At 37.4% G+C, this 26,339-nt stretch overlaps 1 protein-coding gene across 1 annotated transcript; it reads right to left on the bottom strand.

The window, feature by feature from the left end:
• Positions 1 to 1,129: 1,129 nt before the first annotated feature.
• Dfd (transcription factor deformed) lies at positions 1,130 to 20,735 on the bottom strand (the record flags this gene model as incomplete). Its single annotated transcript, NM_001043876.1, is given in 2 exon segments — positions 1,130 to 2,432; positions 19,461 to 20,735. Coding segments are annotated over 2 exon segments (1,179 nt in total). The 5' UTR covers positions 19,996 to 20,735.
• Positions 20,736 to 26,339: the final 5,604 nt, after the last annotated feature.

Raw genomic sequence — 26,339 nt, 5'->3', positions numbered from 1 at the left:
GCAGGAGTACAAACAGAATGTGCTTTGAAAGATTAAGATGTAAAAATAAATGGGGTTTAATCGATATTGTAGACACAATTCATGTTTGAAATAATTAAGTTTGTATTAAAGGATCTAAGAAACTGTCGTCAGGAATGATTGCTTTTCTCAAACTTGTTTGGCATTCACATAAATGAAATTGTTATTGGAACGAAGTTCCTTACGGCAGGCTTGGAGGGGATAGGGATTTTGCTGCGCGACCGAACTGAAAAAAATGTGATAGTAAAACCGTAAGAAAAAATCCGTGGAAAAAAGTTGAAAATGTAATAATTCGAGAGCTCTTAATCTAGCAGAATTTTCCGTCACTCGTAGTATTTTAGCTTGTATTTGTTGCATTTTTAAATGTTTTATTATGATTAAATGTTAAAGATGACAATTAATTCAATTTTTTAGCTTTACTAGTTTCTCTTTAATTGTTACGGTTTGGGGCACGAAAATCTTTGGTAAATAAAAAAATGGACCTAATAAATAAACAATAGATATGAGCTATACGGTAATAAAGTCTAATTGTATGCAGCATACTTATTACAGTTTGACTGAGTTTTTGACTAGAATCTCGTTGGAACTTAGATGTTGATTTTATTTACCCAATATATCTTTTTTGCTAAGCTACGTAGACGTAGCGTATAGACATCAATAATGTTTAAATGTCACCATCCAAGTGGCAGATAAATAATATACTTTTTATAGTATTTTATCATTTCATATCTATACGTGTAATGATACCTACTGCTATATTTACCTAATTAATTATGTACTTGAAATAAAATCACTATGATCGAGATGAAAGAAAACCTTTTACAATCTCTTGTTTTCTTAAGGCAAAGATTTTAAAACACATCTTAACAGTGGATTGGACTTTAAAAATCGACCATTTTGCTTTATATATTCTTTGATATGACGGACTATGATGTGCGTTGACACTTCAACCTGATGTCTCAAGATGGCGGTGTCCAAGTGACGTTGATATTCGCGTTGTGTCCATGGACTCTACTTACCATTAACACCGAAAGGGCAATCTACGTTGAAACAAAAATTTATTTAACCAAGTGAAAATACAACTTGAAAAAAAGGTGAAAAGTAAATCAAATTGAAATCATTGCTATATTTATTGGTTTCGTATTCACAAGTTCCTATTTTAGTTACAAAACATTTTTTTTTCTTCGTTGGAATTCATATTTTCATTTTATACGTAAGCCCAAGTCATTGTCTACATCACATGGGTGTGGCTTCGAAATTCATAAAATTACATACATTTTCATTTTTAACACTACATTTCAGAAGAGTACTAAAATATTATTTTAACATCTAAATTAAAACATTACAAAATTCAAGCGCACGTTAAGTTATTGCAATTAGACAACGTGAAATTTAAAATTATTATCAACGGTAACTTTCGTGGTTTCCATCAACGAGGAAGAATTACTTCAAAGATAAAAAAATAAATAGTTTAATTCAATGACAATGACTCAAATTGAGGTGTTACAAACTCCAATCGCAGTAAATTTTACATAATACCCTAAAATAATAATCACACTTTTGACATTGTAAAGTTTTCCACTTAGCTATTCAAACATTCACGACCGCTTATTTATATTCCGAATGGTCTAAATCTATGAGTACTTACACAACTTATGCTTAACCTTAAATTATAACTCATCACTTTATTACACCATATCGACACAAAAGGAATGGTAAGAACAGTCAATTAATGAAAAATATATAGTTATTTTCTTACACATCTAAAGATTATAAGGCAGTTAGACCGTAGTCTGATTTGATGACCGGCTGATTCGGGATGCCCGTGCCGCATCCGGTGGCGCTGACAGGAGACCCGTGTGCTGAAAGGTTCGCGACCATACCCGGATCCAAGTTGCCGTGCAATCCCATCATGTGCAGATGATGCGGTGTCATATGCCCTGGGTTCATGCTTCCAGGGTGGGACATTGGACTGATGGCCGTGTCGTGAGATAAATTCTGCTGTGCTCCAACACAATGCAAATCGTTCATGATATTATCCGTAACGTTTTCTATACTATCCGGACGACCGTTGTTGTTTGATTTCTTCTTATCGTTATTATTCGTATTCTTATTCGATCTACTCTTTGGTGTGGCTTTAGCCGTTGTTGTGGTGACTCCCGCTGGATTCGTTTTTCTTCTAACGTTTTTGGTGTTCGGCAGCTTATTATCCTTCTTCCATTTCATTCTTCTATTCTGGAACCAGATTTTGATTTGTCTCTCTGATAGGACTAGAGTGTGAGCTATTTCTATTCTTCTTCTTCTGGTTAGGTATCTGTTGTAGTGAAATTCTTTTTCCAGTTCTAATATTTGGTGTCGCGTGTAGGCTGTACGCTGACGTTTAGGCTCCATTCCGGGCTGGAAAGATCCATTTGCTGCCAACAAAAAAACATAATAGTTAGTGACAGCCTTATTAATATTGAGTGTCAAAGATATTATTCGTGTTATTTATAAGATAGTACTTGGATTGTTTAATTCGAACCTAGTTATTGTGGTGGTTTTTGAACTATTGTATCCCAAACAAACATTCTATAAAAATATACATAGCTTTTTTTATTGCTTAGATGGGTGGACAAGCTCACGACCCATCTAGTATTAAGTGGTTACTGGAGCCCATAGACATCTACAATGTAAATGCCGCCACCCATCTCGAGCCATGAGTCGTAAGGTCTCAGATTTTACAGTAGAATTGCTACCACCATTAAAGCCGAAAAGTATTACTGCTCCACGACAGAAATAGGCAGGATGATAGTTTATACCCGTGCGGACTCATAAGACGTCCTACCAGTGATTACGCAAATTATAATTTTGCGGGTTTGATTTTTAGTACGCGAAGCTATCCCGTTACCGTGGAAGTCAATCGTGAACATTTGTTAAGTATGTATTTTATTAGAAAATTTGCCTGCGGGATTCGAGCATCGATGCATCGTTTGACACGAATGCAACAAACGTCTTAAGCTTTAGGCCACAACGACTTCGTTCGACAACGTTCAATTTAAGAGGTTACACACAACACAAATTTGATTATGCTATGTTCTAACATCGAAACGCCTCCTCAGAATTCCGTGGACCACGCACCGTACCAACGTGTCGATCCTGAAAGAGCTCAAGATCGAGGAGATACTATCGTCAACAGTCCAAATACGAATTCTCAGGTTCTTCGGGCACATCACTCGTAAGGAGAACTCCATTGAGCGGTTGGTGGTGCAAGGGAAAGTCGATGACAAAAGATCTCGCGGACGATCTCCTACACGATGGACCGACCTCCATCTGTGACTCACTCCAACATTAATTATGCTCTCACTCTGCAAAACATCGTGCCACATGGCGTCGCATCGCGAGAGCATCGGTTTCGCAAGTTTCAACTGATGCATGACCACGACCATTCTGTCAAGAGTGTACGACTAAGAAGAAGAAGAATGCTATAACTATCGGGTTCTTGTAGAAAAAAAAAGAGTACTGTAAGTTCTGTTTATTTTTATTAGATATGGACAAACTTGTCACCTCAGTATTTCAACTAGGAACTACTGTGGAAAGAATAGAGCCACTAAATACGTTTTTTTATTGCTTAGATAGATGGACGAGCTCACAGCCTACCTGGTGTTAAGTGGTTACTGGAGACATCTACGACGTAATTGCGTAGTAAATATAAGTTCTAAGATCTCAAGTTTAGTTACAACGGCTGCCCCACCCTCCAAACCGAAACGCATTACTGCTTTACGGCAGAAATAGGTGGGGTGGTGGTACCTACCCGCCCATATTCATAAGAGGTCCTACCACCAGTAATTACGCAAATTGAAATTTGCGGGATTGACTTTTATTACATGATGTTATTCTTACACCGTGGAAGTCAATCGAGAGAGAACATTTGTTAAGTACTTATTTCCTTAGAAAAATTGGTACCCGCCTGGGATTCGAACTCTGGTGCATCGCTCAACACGAATGCACCGGACGTCTTATCCTTTAGGCCACGACGACTATAGGAAAAGATACAGACTAAGGATAATAACGAACGTATTGTTTTATTTAATCACGCACAATTATCCCGTAATTTTATCTGCACTTAACCCCATACTACTAGACTACCATGAAATATATAATTACACATAAACGCTACACCTATCAATGACTATCATACAAAAGAAAACTTTATTTTCATTTTTAGAAAGATGGTATTCGCGTGTTCTCATTTCGAGATAGAATGAGTAATTTATGCGCATATAATGTATCGCACTCTGGTGGGTGTTAATTAATATGCATAATTACGTATGTGCATGAGCATGAGCTTCCTTTCTGTAGTGATTAATTGTGTCTAGCAATTTTATTTATCTTTAAGAGTAGCCTTTTTTTTTTTTGGTCAGGAGAAAATCGCCGGACTTCCGCCCTCCCCTAGGGATGGAGGGCGGGGCATGTCGGAGTCGAACTGACTAAAACCTCCTGTCGCTCAACAAACCGCGTCCGAACCTCGCATGAGACAGAACCCATGAAAAGGCAAAGGGGGGAGAGTGAAGCGTTTAGTGCGGAGCACATCTCTCCCATCACCCTCCCCCTCGGGACGCCGGACCGGCGGTCGTCGGCGCCACGACCACCAGCCCTCTCGGTCGGCAGGCTATCCGGAGCCCGCCTAGATGGCGCCGGTTAGAATGGGTTATCCTACGGAATACACCGCTGTGTCAGAACCAGCGTGGGTCGAGGATAGCCGGCCTTCCATCACCCGGATGCTCTTGCGTAAAACGCGTGCAGAGCAGCTTGCACGTCGTCTTCTTAGGCCCCCTTCGCCGGTCCCCAGACCGACATATGAAGGGGACCCGAAACACTTAGAGGGCCAGGGCTTGGGCGAAATCCGCCTCCCTGGCCCCCGCTCGACGGCGGCGGGCTTGCGCGTCTCTCACGCGCCCCGCTGCCTCCTTCTGCGAGATGGTGCACTCGCAGAAGTCGAGCATCGCCTTCCACGACTCGTCGTCGCCGAGCATCGATGCCACAACACTCGGCAACGACAAGTCGTTTCCTATTATTGCGACGAGGATACGGCGCCACCCCTCCCATGCGAGGCAGGCAACGAGCGTGTGCTCTGCCGTGTCCAAGTCGCAACCACAATGGTGGCACTCTGCCGTCGGCTCGGCTCCGATCCGGTGCAGGAACTCACCGAAGCAACTTGAGAGTAGCCTAGTGTAATACTGTCTAATGCTACTCGTATTGTGAGAGACAAAAAAACTAAAAGAGATCGAATCTGTTATTAAATCATCCAAACTGAAAAATAGCCCCTTGTGTGTTGAAGTCGTCGTGGCCTAAAGGATAAGACGTCCTGTGCATTCGTGTTGAAGCGATGCACCGGTGTTCAAATCCCGCAGGCGGGTACAAATTTTTCTAATGAACAAATGTTCACGGTTCACTTCCACGGTGAAGAAATAACATCGTGTAATAAAAACCAAACCCGCAAAATTATAATTTGCGTAATTACTGGTGGTAGGACCACTAGTGAGTCCGCGCGGATAGGTACCACCGCCCTGCTTATTTTTGCCATGAAGCAGTAATGCGTTTCGGTTTGAATTGTAACTATACTGAGACTTTAGAACTTGTATCTCAAGGTGGGTGGCGCGTCTACGTTGTAGATAGATGTCTATGGGCTCCAGTAACCACTTAGCATCAGGTGGGCTGTGAGCTCGTCCACTCATCTAAGCAATAAAAAAAAATAAAAAAAATTGTGCTTCGTCTCAACTGCGCAAGGTTTAATCTTTTATATTACAAGTTTATTAACAAGTTTTTTCGAATTCGAATATCTTTGTTTCTACAATCCACAGACCATTTACTTCAGCATTAACTGTAAAAACGTTAAATAGCGCGGGCTCCATAGAAACCTCTCTAAAACAACCGGATATAAGAAACTGACGCTTTAACCTTAAACTGATTCAGATTAAAAAATACTTGTATTCTAATTGAGTAGTTTTTGGTCCTTTCTATCAAATTTGCTTTTGACTGTGTTTTAGTTGTAATAACAAAACCTTTTTTTTTACTCTTTATAAATTCATTAGAAAACACTTGCAATAAATAAGCTTTTGAAAAAAATACTTCAGTTCAAATTGCATTCCATTTTATCAATACAAAGACTTAATTACATTTGTTCGTATTATAGTATACAAAAACCTAGTGACTTAAATGGCGCTTTTGTCGTCTGAAAGGCCTAGTAATGTTGTAATTTCCTTTTAGGGAAATTGCTATTATGCCGCCCGTCAAAGGAGCTTAGTCCTGACGTGACGACTTTAGGACTCAATTCTTAAAGCTTTCAAGACTGTTAAAAGTTTTTAGTGAGAGTAGATTAAAAATAGAGCTTACATTATATTTAATGGCAACCATGAAATTCTAAAAAATTCTAGGTCTCAGTAAAAAATACGCTTATTCACAGAATAATTTAAATACAAATTTTATTGATGATAAATATCTTTACTGATTTATAATTAAAAAGTGTGCTTGCTTGCAGTTTGGTAGATTCTGCGAAGCACGGCTCTTGCTAGGGTTCGTGTTAGCAATAAGGTCAGGTTTGAGCCCCGTGAGCTCACCTACTAGCCCGGTGACGCCGATATGGTCTCTCTAGACCATCAGCTTAGGTAAGAAACAAAAAAAGCAAATATATGTAGATTTTCTAATTGGTTTACTAAGTTTATTATTCTGTAGTGTCTTATACCCAATTGCACATTACGGCGAGACTAATAAAAACGACCTAGAAACAGCTATGTTGCATCTTTATCATTCACAAAGTACAATCGATTTAAACATGATTGAAAGGATATATCGCGGTTCAAATCGTCTGGCAGATACCAAATATTCTTAGTGAAAACGTGAGCGGCAAGAGGAACTACATAATATATTGTATGTACTTATATTACATACATATATATCTCTATCGCGAAGCGGCTATACATTTCTGTATGAAAAAAGAAGCAATTGTTTTATATTTCTCCACTTCATTTCTACTTATTGACATCTTGTGAAATAAATTGAATGAATATGAAAACTTCTTTTTAACAAGCATCTATCAGCTTCATATTTATATACATATTTAGAGGTAACTAAAGGATTTTTACAACGTATTTTTTAACAAATTCAAGACCTTTTATTGGACTGCACGACCAATGACATTGGAATAATTTAATTATTTTTCTGTAATATCTTGACTAGTATGGGTGATCAGGTTAAATGGATAGTACCTATTGTTTTTAGTTCTGCTTGTTATTCGTGTTAGGCGTGATTTGCGATTCCGATCCGATGGTAGATTCTGGGAAGCACTGGTCTTACCAAGGCTAGTGTTTTTATTGCCTTCGTAGGCAGAGGAGCACACCGTCCACCTGATGGTGAGTGGCTACGCTAGGGGCAGAGCCAAACCGCTACCTACTATTAAGAACTCTCCCCAAGCATCGTTTAAAAAGGACATGTCATAGCGCTCGGAAAACACAGTAGAGGAGAAGCTCATTCCGAAGTCGGATGGTACGTTGCAAAAAATATTTCTGGAAGCACACTGGATAAACGTATTGGTTCTAGATTGTATGGATGAGCTCTACTCCGGTGGCGGGCAGTGTGATGGTGGTGTTAGCGAAGTCTCTCGGGCTGGGCCCATGAGCTCACCTATTCGTCCATGCGTGGCTGGAATAGCCCCACAGGCTACCAACCAAAAAGTAGGGAAAAAATAAAGAAATAAAAACGTGTTTTTGTAGTTTTATACCTTACTTATCGTTTAAAAAGATGCCTTTTTAGTTGGCACTGGCTGACTAACAAGTAGGTTTTTTTTTTATGATTGAAGGATTACTGGTGGCCCGGAGGCCTTTCCAGTTTCACCAGGACAGGTGGGCGAGCAAAGGCTCAGCCAGGAGGGGTGGGATTTGCTAACAGCTACCCGAGCGCCTCCGAAGGAGACCTAACAGCTCAAGAGTAGCTGCTTCGCGAATGAATCTACTACCGGATCGGAATCGCGACCCGCTGAGAAGATCCGGCGAGAAACTCAGCGAGCTGACTCATGGGTTAGGTTGCACGGCGAACTCTTTGTCGAGTTCGACGAGTACGGTTACCGAGGTCCCTAAGGCTGCTCCTAGTGTAAGAGCTGAAGGCGTCTAATGTAAAGGCTATTGGATCTGATGGATCCGTAAGGACGTGTCTAGGGCGTCGACGGTGAAACAAGTAGGTTTCAGCATTTGGTTTGCTTTTATGTACGTTTGCAATACAACCAAGAAAGCTGATATAGTTAATTTAAATGCGAAAATTCATTGGTCCTACCAATCCAGTAGACCCATTGGGCCTACCCATCAATAACGCAACTGACTGATATTTTTTCCTGAGCGAATTATTATTAGATTGAGAAAGGGACCCGAGACTTATATAATAACCCTTTAATTAAATGGTATATCTTGAACGGTAGAAATATTAAAGGTGTTTAGAAAAAAAATAATTGAATTATTAGTCGATGCAGTAAATATAATTTTTATTATTGACGTCAAAACAGAGCCATATGTAGATTTGTTTATACGAGCGAACTCAAGACTGTATACCGTTAAAATTCTTTGCGAGAAAAGGACAACAGCTGAAGAGGTCAGGCAATGGCATTTTCGTGAAAATGTTTACGACCCTGCAAAGGAATGCGCGGTCAGGCCGAGATTCCCTCAGCGGTTAGCTAGGCATCGAACCGATCTGGGTGTAAGGATTGACAATGCGCATTATTTTAAACAATACAGATATTTTCAATACTATTAATTTGTGTAGTAAACAGTATAAATGCGTATTTAAAATAACTTTTACGGCTTATATTTCGCATTTGTTTATTTAAAAAAGTAGTGCAGGTACCTTAAGCTATTTAATAAAATTTATGATGGCCTGATGCATGTGATAATAATGGCGTACATAATCGGCAATCTATCGGTTCAAAGATGAAATAAAATAAATAAAAAAGAATACCTAATGAATACGCATCGAAAATAATTAACGAAAGATTCAAATGTACCTACAAGTTGTTTTTATTATATCTGGCACCAAACACCGTTCTTGTCGAACCCGTCGCTTGCGACGAAGGGCTCGGCGAGTAAACTAACCCATAGACAAAGCACACTGAGAATCTCGCCGGATCTTGTCAGTAGGTCGCGTTTCCGATCCGGTGGTAGATTCTGCGAACCACGGCTCTTGCTAGCGTTCGTGTTAGCAACATCGTCACGTTTAAGCCCAGTGAGTTCACCTACTAGTTAAGGTTACGCTGATATGATCTCTCTAGACCATCAGCTTAGGTAGGAAAAAAAAAACTTTCACCACTGACACGAACCGCCAAGCAACTTAAGACTTGCTATCTGTTATCCTGTTTCCAGAAAGTTTCATTTAAAAAAAAACAAATCTCGTCAATAGCTACTTATCAAAAAAGGAAAACAAATAACCAATGCTAAGCACTGCTCTTGCTAAGGCGAGTGTTAGCAACGTCCTCAGGTTAGAACCCCGTCAGCTCTTCTACTCGTTCGGTTAATCTGGTGTAGCCTCAAAAAGCTACCAGCTAAGGTAGAAAAAAAAAGGCTGCAACTCGCTAAAACCGAAGAAAATACTAATCTAAGTGCACCTTAAACTACATCACAATCAATAGTACAGTATTAATTGATGGATTCCTACTTCTTTTAATATTTACGAGCTCCCAATGTTTCGTTGCTTGCAACGAGTGTGAAAATCGTGTTGGAAACCCCACAAATAACAGTGTACCTATGTAATAGCTAACCATGAACATTTAAAACAATTCGTTTATTACAAATTTTTGTTTACATTTTTATTCACTTAGTGGTATTTCTGGATATTTCTGCCGACCATCGGTGCTTACGAAAGACTTCGACGATGTACAAATAGCATACATTTTTGTATGGGATACTAGCTGTAATATATTCTAAGTTTAGGCAGACAAACATACAACCTACAACAATATATACGTAAAGTCACGTACCAGTTTTAACATGAAAAACTTAGCAATGCAATGGTTATTCTTTTTATAAATACCGTTAATGCAATTCTAATTTAGATAAACGAAGTCTCTAGAAGAAATAAATGAAGTTCTCTGATGGTAACGTGTATTTCAAACCCTCCCAAGTTGGTAACATAATGCTTTAAAATAACTGTTTATCCGATATACAATCCAATTGAGACTTCTTTCTTAAATCGCAAGGTTACGATATATATGGTATAACTATGATGAGAAAACATTTAGGAGACCGTTAGCTCATTTGTCCATCTACGCAATAAATAAATTACAAAATAAACAAACACATACTTTTTTAAATTTATTGTGTAATAATATCTACATCCCTAAAGTGTTTCAGATATACATAGATTAATTAGCTACAGTCAAGGAAGCAGAAGCCGGCATTCCTGCTACCCTTTTAGTGGTACCGTTCTCATATGATATCACACATATTAAACACGCAGTGTTACATACACAAGTGAATGCTACTAATGTTTTTCCATAATAAAATAATAACTAATCATCAATCTATACATTGTGTTTAGTTATGAAAAATATATACAGATTTCAATAATTTTAAAACACTATTTGAACATATTTTAATTATATTCCAAAAATCGTCTTGTCGCATTAAAGCTGTATAGTCTCAAAAATGACTAATTTTACAGGAGAGTGTTTTAAAGGTTAAACATGTGATATTTTTAATATTAATCATCTTTGCAACATTTATCTTTTATTTTTTACCAGTTACATTATCTGTCTTTTACGTAAGATAGAATTGTGTATTAATCTTGTTAATAGTAGTCAAAATATAGGTAAACAAAAAAAAAAAAAACTACGATCTCTTGACTGAATTTATGAGAAAAATACTGGTGATTCTAAATGATTCTAGATGTTTTTGGAAATTGTACACTTTTAATGCGAAAAGACGAAATGTGCACGTTCGTATTTACTCACTGGCCGAAACCTAAAAAAACTTCTATCTAACATTGGTTAGTGTTCCAGCCTGAACCCCGTGAGCTTGCCAGTCTACCACCCTGGAAAAAACTGGAATGGCACCTTCAGGTTACCAGCGCTGTAGCGATTAAGAAGGAAAAAACCGATTGCTGCTCAATATCGGATAATTCTATTGGTACACATGGAATGATGGGTAGTTTTTTTTATTTTTTATTGCTTAGATCGTTGGACGAGCTCACAATCCACTTGATGTTAAGTGGTTACTAGAGCGCATAGACATCTAAAACGCAAATGCTGCCACCCACCTTAAGATACCAGGTAGGAGGTCTAAGGTATAGTTACAACGGCTGCCCCACCCTTCAAACCGAAAAGCATTACTGCTTCACGGCAGAAATAGGCAAGTGGTGGTACCTACCCGTGCGGACCCACAAGAGGTCCTACCATCAGTAATTACGCAAATTACAATTTTACGGGTTTGATTTTTACTACACGATGTTATTCCCTGGAAGTCAATCGTGAATATTTGTCAAGTGTTTCATTACAAAAATTGGAACCGCCTGCGGGATTCTAACACCAGTGCATCGCTAGATACGAATGCACCGGACGTCTTATCCTTTACGCCACGACGACTTTACATCGCTATTGCACTATCCAATCTATTCTTGTAAAGAAGGGTATGATAGTCGCATTGAGACTCGGCTCACTTTGCAAAAGGGGCTGCAGCATTCACATGTGTATTAAGAGTGCTGCCTTTTCTACAACGAGTCTAATGTAAGTAGCTGATAGGTATTTGGAGTCCGGACTCAGAGGTACTCTCTACGTGAGATTGAACTTGTGAACTGTACTAAACTAGTTTTGTGTAACAACAAGCTTTAGCTTTAGCTATCCGTTAATTACTGTTTCCTCTTGTTATGGAATACTTTGATTTTAGAAACTAAATTGGTAGTATCTTTTAAGTGACTCCGATAATAGATACTGCCTGAAATATAAAAACGCTGAATGTGAATAATATCGAAACATAACAAGGATACTTCCTGGAATCACGAATGCAATGCATTTGATGAACTTCTCTTGAACACTGACTGTGTCCCAGAGAATAGTTTAGCTCTGAGATGTACTCTGATAGTTAATTTGGACTTTCACTATGCTACCATCAGGACGGACCTACGCTATTTTTTTTTTTTTTTATTGCTTACATGGGTGGATGAGCTCACAGCCCACCTGGTGTTAAGTGGTTACTGGAGCTCTACGACGTAAATGCGCCACCCACCGTGAGATATAAGTTCTAAGATCTCAAGTATAGTTACAATTACAATTACTATAGTTACAATCTCAACTATTGTTGTAGTCTATTGGCAGCATGTCATGAGTTCTCAGTAAAACTAATGAGTTGAACCGAGATTATCAATATAAACTTGAATAAAGTCGAGTATTTTTGTACGCCAAAACAAAATTTTACATTATTCATTAAAAAATATAATGTACAATAACTGGTCTTTTCACATATTTTCGAGACAAGAATTTCGAGTGTAAATTGAAATAACAAGTGAAGTTTGTCATGGGAGAACGTTTTCTTAACCATGTTAAAATGTTCGGTCATTACCCAAATTTTAAAAACGTTCTTTAACATGTTCAAAAAAGAAATATTCCTACAGTTTTCATTCTTGATCTTGGAGCCTTTCTCTGTATTAGTACTACGAGTACACACGACTACTCATACATGCTTCGGTCTAAATTATCGAGGAAATAAAATTACAGACCTTTAGCAATAATTGTAACTGAATTACAATACAAAGACTTCATTTAAAAATGGCACGCAATAAAATATATTTATCGCTTCTTTGGACCCTGTATTAGATTTCTAATCTAAAAAATATATTGTTTAGTTTGTATTTTACAAATTATACTACATTTTTTTGTGATTACAGCTGAATCTAAATACTTTTCTAATAAATAATCTTAACATACTTTCTGAATACGCTGATGCGTGTTAAGTACCTCTTAGCGTGAATTAATTGTAATTATGAAGTTTGCAGGCTTTTTCTACTTAGATTAAACCTTAGATATGTCTGTCTGTATACAGAATTAATTGTAATCAAGAAGGTTGCAGACTTTTTCTACTTATATTAAACTTTAATAAATATGTCTGTTTGTATTTCCTGAATAGGGTAAATTTGCTTTATATACAATGTTCATACAATCGATCAGAATAAATAATAGAAACATCTATTTATCTAGTTGTCAAAACATTTAACAAAGATCTCAACAGCCTACATTCAATATTAGATGGAAATTTATACTAGTGAACTAGCGGTTAACTTTGATTATTACTTTTTTTTAAATTACATCTTAAAGGAATTGTTTCTTTAAAATTTTCTAGAAGTGACAAATGTATATTTTTAAAGAAAGATAAGGAGAATATTCCCAAACCCATAAAAAATAAGTATATCTTAAAAAATATTGAAAAAAAAACGATAAAGTTCCTTATGAATTCGCAGAACATTATACTGAAACAAACCTACTCTGTTTCTTATTACTGTGATTAAATTATCTTACTAATGGAACCTCAGTTGTCTTCAAGTCATAATTTAATAATATTAAAATACCGATCGCTTCGTAAAATGTTCGTAATTTCCTCTTTATTGATCCATTCACAAAGCACACCTCAGTAGCAATAAACAAATGATAATCACAGATAGCTTTAAAATTTTACTTCTTAATCCATCCACATTCTGATAACAGCAGAATAGCTATTCGTGACACAAGAAATTGAAATGAATTATATTTTCATTTTGGTACATCGATCTCTGGCTGTAGCTGCCTTCGATAGCAGCATAAGTTTGGCCAGCCGTGACTACGAAAGTGTAAAGCTAAATGCATTTTTTTTAAATAACGAGAAATGAAATAAACAGCCTATTCATCAATATAAATGAACTTTAAAATATTATCATAAGTTCCATAATGAAATACTAATGACTGTGAATTGGAAAAACGTGTGTCATTATCTTATAGTCGACTGCAAAACACGAGGACCCGTTAGACCGCTACCGGACTCGCTCCATCTTCGCTTCGTTAACCTCGCTATCACGTCATCAGGACGATGACAATCTGAATTGAATTACGGGCTACCTGCGACGAATGTGTGGTCTCATAACCGATCTCGTAATCTCAAGTCGATCTCGCGACGCATGCGCTATCGAACCCGCCCGGTGGTCCCGCCTCATTACGTCGAACTTACGATGGATCTAAAGTCTCTTTGTCCCACTATTGTATGGCCAGTGAAAAATGTTCATCGAATGACAGGTGTCGATAAGAAAATCCCTAACGTTCTTTATGCTTCGCTCGTAAAACTTTGGCGCGAATGTGATGCTAGCAATTTCCTTGGTGATCAATCAAGAAAACCAGTTTCAGTGGTCTTGACCTGTAGAATCCGTACCGATTTCTTGCCTCGTCATCACAAAGGCCCTCGTTTTGAGATAACCTTCTAACGCCCTGTCAGTGACCCAAGGTAACGGATAATTATTGTAGAAAGCAACGTTGCGATATTCAATTTGAGATTTGAAAAGGTTGGTCGGTAAATTTTCGCTTAAAATCATACTAGGTGTGTTGCACGAACCCACTTGCACGGATCATGAGGATTAATAATACGGAAACATCGTTACGCTAAGTAAAAAAAATATCGTGAGCAACACTGATCAATTTCCAGATGAGACAGGAGAGTCCTTTGGTTACGAATATTAAAAATATATCTATAAATGTACAAATTCAACAAGCACGAGTTTTAAGAACCAAAGGATGTTAACATATTTGACAGTAGTATGCTCGGTTATTAATCAGAAGATACCTGAATGCGACTTCTGTTTCCTGCAGCTACCGCTACTAAATCCCAGTTACTCATTATCCGTTCATAGTAACATTAGTAGTATCAGTAGTTTTAGTTAGTTAGTTTAGCTAGTTAGTAGTTTTATTACTGGTGGTAGGACTTCTTGTGAGTCCGCGCGGGTAGGTACCACCGCCCTGTCTATTTCTGCCGTAAAGCAGTAATGCGTTTCGATTTGAAGGGTAGGGCAGCCGTTGTAACTATACTGAGATCTTAGAACTTATATCTCAAGGTGAGTGGGGCATTTACGTTGTAGATGTCTATGGGCTCCAGTAACCACTTAACACCAGGTTGGCTGTGAGCTCGTCCACCTAACTAAGCAATAAAAAATAAAAAAATCAAGACTGTCCCTTAAAACAGTGGTGGAGTAGTTCTGAACACTCGACTCCCACTTCGAGAAAATATGCGAATGACAGATTTGTGAGCTGTGCCCGAGTTTGTGGTATCTGTAGCTGTACGTTTCTAAACGTAAAGGAATTGTAATTTGAGGCTTGATTACCCTCTGTAATTTGTCCATTATTATTATTAAAATACCTAACTAAATATAATGCCTATTTTTGTCGTGTTAGAATGACATGTTGCTTTTTTTCGGATTGTTAATTCACAATGTAGTTAGTACAAATCTTTTACTTGGCGTCTCAAAACCAGCACCGGCCGTATAGCAACAGATGCGTTAGTGCCCTATCCATAAACACATAAAATAGAAGCCACTTCAAAGTTTCCTCACATAATTACATTCGTATTCGAAAGAAAGAAAAAAAACGCCAAAAGGAAACGCAACAATATAAGACTCTTGAAACTGTATAATCTCCGGATCGAATGCAAGACCACAAACAGATATTTAAAAGCTATAAAAATAAACGACTCTCATTAACATGAATTTCGGGGACCATTGTTGAAGTCCGAGATCCTGTCGTCTTAAAACCCGAGTAATGACAACACATTAGTAAAATGTCAAAACACATCAAAGGACACATGCCTTAAGGAGCGCGCAGGGATTCCTGTGTTATTAATTGAAGGCAATTTGTTAATCTTTTCATGCACCGCAAGTAGGGCTCTTCAAAAGCATTTTGCACTCGTGTAGCTTTTACCACAATGGGTAATCAAATTAAAATATTTCTTACTAAATACGTTAGAATATCAATCTTGTGTATCGTACATATAAACTGAAACTAAAAGTTTGTCTCTTAAAGCTGTGCCTTTGGTGATTTATAAAAAAAATACATTACATTTAGTATACGGTTGAATTAATCGTTATTTATAAGCTCTTAAACTTAAAACAAACAATTGTTCGAAACTAATTAAAAAAGTGGCTTATTATTAATAAGTCACTTTATTAATTAGTTTCGAACAATAAATATAGAAACTAGAAAAAAAGTAGAAAACTAATTAAAAAACTTGTTTTTGAATAATATAATTCTAATTCACAATATACATCTTATTATTATTATGTTTAGAAGTTTTTTTTATTGCTTAGATGGGAGGACGAGCTCACAGCTCACCTGGTGTTAAGTGGTTACTGGAGCCCATATACATCTACAACGTAAATGCGCCACCCACCTTGAGATATAAGTTCTAACGTCTCAAGTATAGTTACAACGGCTGCCCCACCCTTCCAGCCGAAACGCATTAGTGCTTCACGGCAGAAATAGGTAGGGTAGTGGTCCTATCCGCGCGGACTCACAAGAAGTCCTACCACCAGTAAATTATAGCTTGAGGTTGTTTTTTTTTAATTCATAGCCAACACGAGCCTAGAGGCCACTTGGTGAGTGGTCATCATGGCCTGCCCCTCAAGACTCCTTACAAACCTTGTTTTAACAAGATTAGATTAAAGCGATAGTACCACGTAGGGAAGTTCGATTCAAAGCCAGATGGTGAGCGACCAATAGATCTTGGAAACGTATTACGAACACATTTATCGAGTTACAAAATTCCTTAGAATACAGCTGACATGCCAAAATCTCATTTTAAATAATAAATGCAATGCAACTAAGAAACTATATTTAACAGAGGCTATCTTTACACCTGTGTTGAAATATCTAATTGTTTGTGAGCTTTGATAAATATTGTAAATTAGGCGATAATTAGGCTCATGCGTATTACTCTCTTCTTGTTCTCAACGAGTTGGCTTCAATGTAAACAGTAATCACGAGTATTTTCATTTTATTATGTCCAAATTAATTTCTTATTCGTTAGAGCTTTCGTGATCACGAATTTTTTTTTAATGATTGAAAGATTACTGGTGGCCCGGAGGCCTTTTCAGTTTCACCAGGACAGGTGGGCGAGCAAAGGCTCAGCCAGGAGGGGTGGGATTTACTAACAACTGTTCGAACATCTCCGAAGGAGACCTAACAACTCAAGAGCAATTGCTTCGCGAATGAATCTACTACCGGATTGGAATCGCGACCCGCTGAGAAGATTCGGCGAGAAACTCAGCAGGCTGATGCATGGGTTAGGTTAGGTTAGTCATCGCCTCTTTGTGGAGCTCGACGAGTACGGTTACCGGGGTCCCTAAACCTGCTCCTAGTGTTAGACCTGAAGACGTCTAATGCAATGGTTATAATCACAAAGTACTAAGGTGTCATTTGTTGATATTCAAGTATTAACCAAACTACCGTCTAGAAAATTTCTACCAGCACCAATAATTCATTGTATTTTGATTACGGCTATGCATTAATTGAAAACATTTGTTAAAAAAATAAACTTGAATGTTCTGTGGGCAAATGAATACATACTGAAAATACTTCATAGTATAACGTAAAAATATGAAACCGTTAGGTACTGCTTCGTGACAAATGGGAAATACTTTTATTGTTTTCATTTGGACATGATACTAACTAAAATTGATGGTTCCATTCATCAAATTACAACAAATAATATCCCACCTCACTAAGAGATCGTGCCTGGCATTACCTACACATTGGTCAACGTTTAGTGTGGATCCAACGTATTAAAACCAAGACACAAGAACTCAACAATTGAAACATTCTACTGTAATGAAAATCGATAAGAATACTAACAAACTATTTGCTTACAAAAAGATTCTCATTGACTCTTCAAACCTTATACTTATTTGGACATATGCCTAACAAAACTCATGTAACGCTTGCTATTCCTATCTCAAAAAACCAAAGCATTATACGTTGTAACGAAATACACTCATAAAATAATAAAACTTGCTTGCTTTCCGAGGTTATGCAGTTGATTACTAATAGATACTGCCAGAAGTACCTTCAGGATAGCCTATTCTTCAGTGAGAAAGTACGGGTTTTGCTCGAGCTATATTCAGCTACCAACGTGAGTCTGCCTGCCTGAGTGAGCCTCCGAATGCCTAAGAACGCGAAACGAAACTGGGAATTCCTTCTACGGGGTCTACAATAAGACTGGTGGGAGGACCTCTTGGGAGTCCACACGGGTAGGTACCACCACCCTGCCTATTTCCGCCGTGAAGCAGTAATGCGTTTCGGTTCGAAGGGTGGGGTAGCCGTTGTAACTATACTGAGACCTTAGAACTTATATCTCTAGGTCGGACTTAAACGAGTAAAACATCAAAGTCACCACTGCAAGCAATTATTGGTATGCCAATTCTATAGTTAAGGGTGCTTACAGCTGATTTACATTTACAGATATAATTCGCGAAATGTAGGCCTTCAGAGTTAAAATCAGGGCATGGTTCAAAAGGGGCGATTGAAACTTGTGTCCGAAGTAAGTAGAAAGCTGTCCAGGTTAGTCTTCAAATGAGAAGAATTGAATTTACTGTAATAAATCCTATTGAAGGAACAGGTTTAGGACTTCACTGCGAAAATAGGTTAATTTATCATGACGTTGTAATTATATTGAGTGGGAACCAATGGAAATCTTCGAGATCATTTCGATTTTTAGATTCAAAATGCCGGCGGTGTCCAGTATCATAGTGAAAACGGAGGTAAACTCAAAATGGTTTCTTCAAAGTGGTTGAAGATTTTCTAAATAGTGAAACGGGCCTCAAAGGCCTTGTAGGGTAAAAAGCACACGTTAAAGTTCGACTTGGCGTACGGCTTAATCTCTGAATGGCGATAATCCTAGTCTCATAAATTCTTTGGAAACTCTTCGCCTTCAGAAGTGACCTTGATTCTCTCTGTTTTGTGGAACCAAAAATGAATATCACGGTATCATTCTGGCCACGGAAATAATACGTCTACTAATAATACTACGAAAAAATACGTCTCTGGAAAAACTCCTCCTTCAATATTCCAAGAACGGTTCTCTTATGTAACTTTTTAGTTCGAAATTAACTCAACTACGAGTAAATAGCCAATATGCCAATAAACAATGCCAAAGTTTTGATATTGTTGGCGGTTTATTTTGATCTGATATACATACATACATAGATGAAATACAAACAGTTGCTAACGTTTTGAAGAATTTTAATCAATTTCCAACAGAAAATTTGCCCTTTTTGGCGGAGATGATTATTTTGGGTGGGTACCTAGAATGACATTTCTAGATTCATACAGAGGCCTCATGTTTAGCTTTTTACCGCCTTGTATATAAACCTGATTTAATCTTAAAAAAAACACACACTATTGCCAATTACCAAAATATCTGGAAACTTACACGCTCCAGCGACATGTATCTTCTTCATCCACGGATAAATAACCCTGTCAGTATTATCTGAACATATTGAGGAGTCGTCGTCTTCCACCGGCGGACTGTCTAATAATAATCTTTCTTCATCCAGCTCTGAAGAAGGAGAACCTTCTCGGCCTAAAGCATGAAGCTTTCTTCCCGCGGGTGCTGCTTCTTCAATATGTCTTTCTAACCTTAGACCGAGCTCAGCCAAGCCTGGAGCGCCATCAGAATTATGCGATGACGCAAAGCCATGGTCAGCATCAGATGGATGCGACGGCTCCGGAGGTCTAGGAGGTGGTGCCACAGGTGGATGCTGTGGAAGAGGATGGTAGTAACCTCCGTATCCATAGCTTGTTCCAATCTGCACCGGCGCATACTGATGCTGATAGCCATATTGCAAATGCTGATGTTGGTAGTATTCTCCTGGTGGTATGTAGTCCGCTTGGCTGTATTCCTCGGAAGGTGGGAATTTGGGGTCCGGCTGCGGTTGGTAGCCGCCGTTCATCAGGAAGGAGCTCATTGTGGGCGTGGTCAGGTGCGCGCATCACCTCGCAGTCAACACGCCTGTTAATATGGCCGCCATTTCAACACATACTAGTTCTCGGGATTGTTATTATTTGTTTCACTTTATTAAACAGTCACGCTTACTAAAACTAGCCAAGTTAGCGAACAGAAGGATCAGTAGAGCAGTCAAAGTAAACACATTCGGTGTGCCGTTCAAATATGATGCTTGAAACGAAATAAGCCTTTAGCATAAATTATGGCTTTAGTGTTGTATTCAGGCAAGTAGATATAGTAAACAAAAACAATGAATTAATTTTTTTTACAGTAAACTTCGCTAAGTAATCTGTACGAAGTTGATGTGTAAGCTTACCTATGCACAATGCTATAAAATAAATTGAATTTGACAGTGTAGTCGATAACGAATGAATTTTAATTGAAAATATTTAATGAGATTTGCTTCAATATTTACAAAGGTTTTAAAGTACCAAGTTAATTCTTAATTTTTGCAAATCAATATCATTGAACTGCTGCCACTGATCTCTCCGTCGCTATAAAACTACAAATTAATTAATTTATCGACCTCACTAATAACTTAAGTTCACCCAGTTTTTAACGTCACTTCACACCGTGTTCCGTCAAAGTATTTTACTTAATACAACATTATTGCATAGTCACTTGATTTATCACTTTTTGATAATAAACAATGGCTCTATGGCGCGCTATCCTGCAACGACATTTTAGACAATATACACTGCCCGACACGCCAGCGCACTCTGTCACTTTAAGGACTCCTATACATGTTCATCAATTTTTACATACCACCTTCCATTTTTAAGGCGGAGCTGTTCTTCTGCGCTCTTGTTAAAATACGTTCTATGAAATTCAACTTTATGGCCGTAAGAACAGGGACGATGTTGATTTTGGTGTGTATTGAAAAGCTTAAAACTGCGACGACTATGTTCCCCTTCCGTCTTATGTATTGTTGTATCGGTGTGAGTGGAACAGCTGCGCGGCCGAGTTTTGAGGGCTCAACTGTTTTGATACAGCCATCTTCTTTTCTCTTGTAAGCTTTTGTATAAGTAAGAAGAGTACGTGAAGAACAATCTTGTGGCGTATTTTAAGAAGCTTAATAATAATACAGACCGAGCACGGTCTCTGTTTAACGACACTCGCATTTTTTAATATTTAATAAGCAATATCCTATATTTCCATTTTAGTATTCATTATTTTAATGGATCCAGAGTGAGATATAATTAGGAGTAAATTAATAGTTTTTAATACCACCGTATCAGAACATCAAACGGTATCTTCCATAATATTACGAGGTTAATATTAATGATCCAATAATTAACATATCATATAATTAAATTTGTATATAGTTTTAGAATTTTTTTTTCCATGATATATGAGCGGTGGCTTAAATTTGTCTAGTAGTTAGTGATCCTGAGTAACTATACTATTGAATTCAATTTTAATTCCTGTCACTGTCACAACCTTCTTTAAATTTGAAATTTTAATCTGATGTTCTAAAGTAAGCTTCAAAATTTTATTTAGTTCCACAGTATACTACTGTTTCTGGTGCGATTTTTAAATACAATCTGATAACTACAATTTGTGACGCGGTAAAGTTGAGGATTGAAGTTTCTATGGCCTGTTCGAAGAAATCGATTTCCGAACGAAAAAAAAAACTTTTTTTTTTATTTGTTCGATAATCAAATTTATACCCACTCAACACAGCTTAATGAAATGAAGATTTGTTGATAATTATCTATTTTTTATGCGAGTGTCGCACATGTTACTATTTATTTCATGTGACAATATTCTTAATTTTAACAATATATAACTGTATAGTATATAACATATAGCTTAACCGCTTTGAATTGTTAATCGTTGATAGAATCTACTACATTATAATGGTGTCACTATTTTAGGATTACTTAGAATAGGAGGAGGAGGAGACTGTCAGCTGCATATCTAAAAAAAACTACTGCCTTCTAGTTCTGCTCTGTAAGCGGTAAGTGTCATTTTGCTTAAGTAATATGAACCAGGACAAGTCAATACCGTCGTGCCTATTTCGGCGAAGCGATACTCATAGCAATCACGCATCAAGGGCATGAGATCCGTAATTTCAATTCAACTCAGACTTCATTATATCTCAAGTAACGAACCATTATCCCGGCGATTTCTGTGGCGAAGCAGTTATTGTTTTCCTTTTGATTGAATAGCCGATATACAATTGAAAATTCGAGTCCACGCTTAAGATTGGTGTCGTCGGTATTTACGTTATTACCTATCAGTAACTATTTAACGTCGTAGTGGTTAAACTCGTTCATCTTCTTCTTCTGCTTCTTCTTGCTCTTATCCAACATTATATGGGATCGGCGCAGCATATCCCGCAGCATAGGCATTTGGCATGAGTTTTACAACCAGCCACTGGCCTGGCGTTAACTCTCCTTCCGTTATATCTCCATAAATCCTTTGCAATATGTCGTAGGGAGAGACTCATTCTGTTTCTTCCTATGTTATTTTCTTTACTTCTTCAATTTTAGGTTTTATTTGGTTATTATAAACGTTTAAACGAAAATTTAGATAGAAAATTTATCAAGCATCAAAACGATAAAAATATCATATTTCGTTTATTTTTCTGGATTTTCATTAAATTGTCATAAATTCATGTAATTCGTAATAAGTTCATCAATTACAGAGCCAATAAAAGAAACAAGATGTAACTTCTAACAACCTACAAGATATATCTTCAAAAAGTTAAGAAAGCCAAAAACGCCCTGTAATCCATATGGTAACTTCACTCAGTCCATACAAAAACAAATGCCTTACTCACGGCTCATCCTATCATACAGAATAAGCCTCTACTTACCAAAGAAGCCGACAAATAAACAAAAATGTCCGGTGATTTTATTGAATTAGACGATCACAATGGTCCGGTCAAATTCTGCTGAGTCAGGACAGGCAGCGGCTTCCAGCGGCTGCAGCCACAAAAGGTGGCAACACTCACTGAATAGATGTTTGATCAATAAATAGACGGATATTTAGGTGTATGAACCATTTGATTTTCGATAATTTTGAAAGGTTTGACTGTGAATTTTTGTAGAAAAATTTGGACGGTACACAATTAGAGTATACGGGTATTCAAATATCGACGAATAACGTTTTAGTTATCCATGATCACGAAAAGGGTGAACCGGCGAAAATAAAAATAAAAAATTTAAACGAAGGATTAAACCGTAAAATTGGCTTAATTACATTAATTTAGAGTATGTAATGCCACCCCATGTATGGCAATGGCAATGGCAAATGTATGTATAATACAGATGAAATTCGACTTCATGTCTCAAGTTTTGGGTGCCGGTATTCACGTGTTTTTTTTTTATGGCTTAAATGGGTGGACGAGCTCACAGCCCACCTGGTGTTAAGTGGTTACTGGAGCCCATAGACATCTACAACGTAAATTCGCCACCCACCTTGAGATATAAGTTCTAAGATCTCAGTATAGTTAGTCTCAGTATGTCTATGGAGCTATTCCTCGTTTATCTAAATGAAGGAATAAATATAAATCGATAATAAGCTAAACAACTAAATTTAAACTAACTATACTATTTCATAAGAAGAAAAAAGATTTCTTTAGAAAATGTATCACTTTCTAAAGTTTTAGTTATCTTAACTACAATCAACACGTTTTTTTAGTTAAATATCTAGGTATTATAAATTAATGAGATAAGTTCATTCTGTAGTATGGTTAAAAACAAAGGTGCAGCAAAATATTTTTTTTAATTTTTTTTATTGCTTAGATGGCTGGACGATCTCACGGCCTACCTGATGTTAAGTGGTTACTAGAGCCCATAGACATCTACAACGTAAATGCGCCACCCACCTTGAGATATAAGTTCTAAGGTCTCAAGTATAGTTACAACGGCTGCCCCACCCTTCAAACCGAAACGCATTACTGCTTCACGGCAGAAATAGGCAGAGTGGTGGTACCTATCCGCGCGGACTCACAAGAAGTCCTACCACCAGTAATTACACGTTATGGTATTCGTAAAAAAATATTTTTAAGAATAATTCATAGCATTGAGAGTAACGACATTTGGAACTTCATGTTTCTGTTTCTTTTGTTATCTATATATTAATACGTGAAGCAAAAACTTTGTATCCCTTTTTACGAAAGTTGCGCGGACGGAGGAGTATGAAATTTTCCACACTTATAGAGAATATAGAGAAGAAGTGCACAATGTTAATATTTTTTTTAAAAAATCAATAAAGAAAACATTACACACACCACATACCATGTATTTGACGCACACACGCATGCATACTATTTATTGTCAAACTTTTGTTCTTGACGACTGTGGTCAAATTGAGAATAGATTAACATTGTTTGTCTTTATTAATATTTTTCTATAGTGTAGCCTTGGCGAAATTTGTGATTATAGTATGTGTACAAACTTACAATTCCAATTAATTATAGTCGAATTTCGACTACTGTGGGACCTCTAGTTGAATTTATAGATTAAGGTTTTGTGTTCTATAATTGAATTATTATAATAAGTAGGTAAAAAAAATAAATAAGTAAGGTATCTAATGAGGTTGTCACCCGATGAAGTTGTTACGAACTCACTTCGAGTTACACTCCCTCTGTAGTCGTTCTGTTTTGTTTTTTCTCTTGACGCTAACTGCCTGCCAGCTCCTTCCATCGAGCGCAAACTTAATCCAAGTTAAATGAACAATACGACAGGCCCTTAATCAAACTTTGGATTTCCGATTTTCTTGCCAAATAAATATCAACCTTACCTTGCCACGTTTATGGTTAATGTTTTCAAATTTTACCGAAGAAGTTACGATGTTTGGAAATCAAAGTCTCGATCAGCAGAAAAACCTATTTAAGCGACTTGATCGTATTATTTGTTCTTTGTATTTCTGAAGATAGGGTACTTAAACAGAATATTATTGTTTTTTAAAATAATTTGGTATAAAATAATAGCTAGTAACTTTATCTTTCTCCCCTAAATTTACTATTGGAACGAACACTACTCTTTTCATTTTTGCATCGCGCTTTTAAGCCTTTATACATTATGGGCCCACTCATGTAGGCCAATTTAAAAAAAACTTCAATTTTCAATATAATATATGTAGTTATTTTTCAAAATCACAGTACGAGTACTTAAATTCAGTAACAGTTTATTTTTACAAAACTCGATTTCTTGAGCATATTTCAAAAGAGAGAAAAAAAATGAAATCCAATCTAAAATTTCGCAGGGTTCCCAATCACGCTGTGAAGGGGAGACGTGGAGCCAATTTTCTGTAATGGCCGGTTGCGTTTCCTATCTTTGTTGGGCCGAGTGCCGACGTTTTTTTTTTGCAATTTCGCCCCTCCCACACGTGGGGCAGGTTGGAACGCTAAAATTTATGAGGTATATTATATACGTCGATCGTCTACAATATAATATTGAAATTCATTTTATTATTCCTAAGCCTTATTGTGATTAAACCTATATTGATAAGTCTGTCTATTCCTACCACAAATCCGTACCGCGGTTGAATGAGAAAATGGCAGTGTCTCATCTATGTTATATACGGGTATTATTTACTGGTGGTAGGACCTATTGTGAGTCCGCACGGGTAGGTACCATCATCCTGCCTATTTCTGCTAATGTAATGCAGACCTAATGCGTTTCGTTTTGAAGGGTGGGGCAACCGTTGTAGCTATACTGAGATCTTAGAACTTATATCTCAAGGTGGGTGGCGCATTTACGTTTTAGCTGTTTATGGCCTCCAGTAAACACTTAACATCAGATGGGCTGTGAGCTCCTCCACCCATCTAAGCAATAAAAAAGGCCCCACCGTCGATAGCATTTCGCATAAGTTTGAGAACCGTTTAATGCGAGTGGATCTATGAGTTCGTCTACTTATTTTATTATGTCAAATATTTTTATAAAAAGTATAGTTCAGAGTAACTCTAGTAATGTATTTTATATCAGCGAGGCGAGAATTGAACGATTGGTTATTTCCGTTACGAATTAGTGATACATATGCGCGCCCATGTTTCATGTTTACCGTGTTGTTGAAAACGCGCGTAATAGTTGCTTTAAAATTTGTAGCAGTGTATACAAAAAAACAATCGTCCCGTAGTGTGTCAGAGCTCTGAAATCCACATAAGCTGTGATATCGTCTAAGCGGCTAATCAAACGAAATCAAAACGTCAATCCGTATCCAACTACCTAATTATCTTTGCATAATTACTGGTGGAAGGACCTCTTGTGAGTCCGCAAGGGTAGGTACCACCAGCCTATTTCTGTCGTGAAGCAATAATGCGTTTTGGTTTGAAGGGCGGGGTAGCCGTTGTAA

The sequence above is a fragment of the Bombyx mori genome, chromosome 6 (genome assembly GCF_030269925.1).
Source record: "Bombyx mori chromosome 6, ASM3026992v2".
NCBI lineage: Eukaryota > Metazoa > Arthropoda > Insecta > Lepidoptera > Bombycidae > Bombyx > Bombyx mori.
Note: the sequence above shows the minus strand (reverse complement) of the source record. Positions and strands in the feature narration are given on the sequence as shown.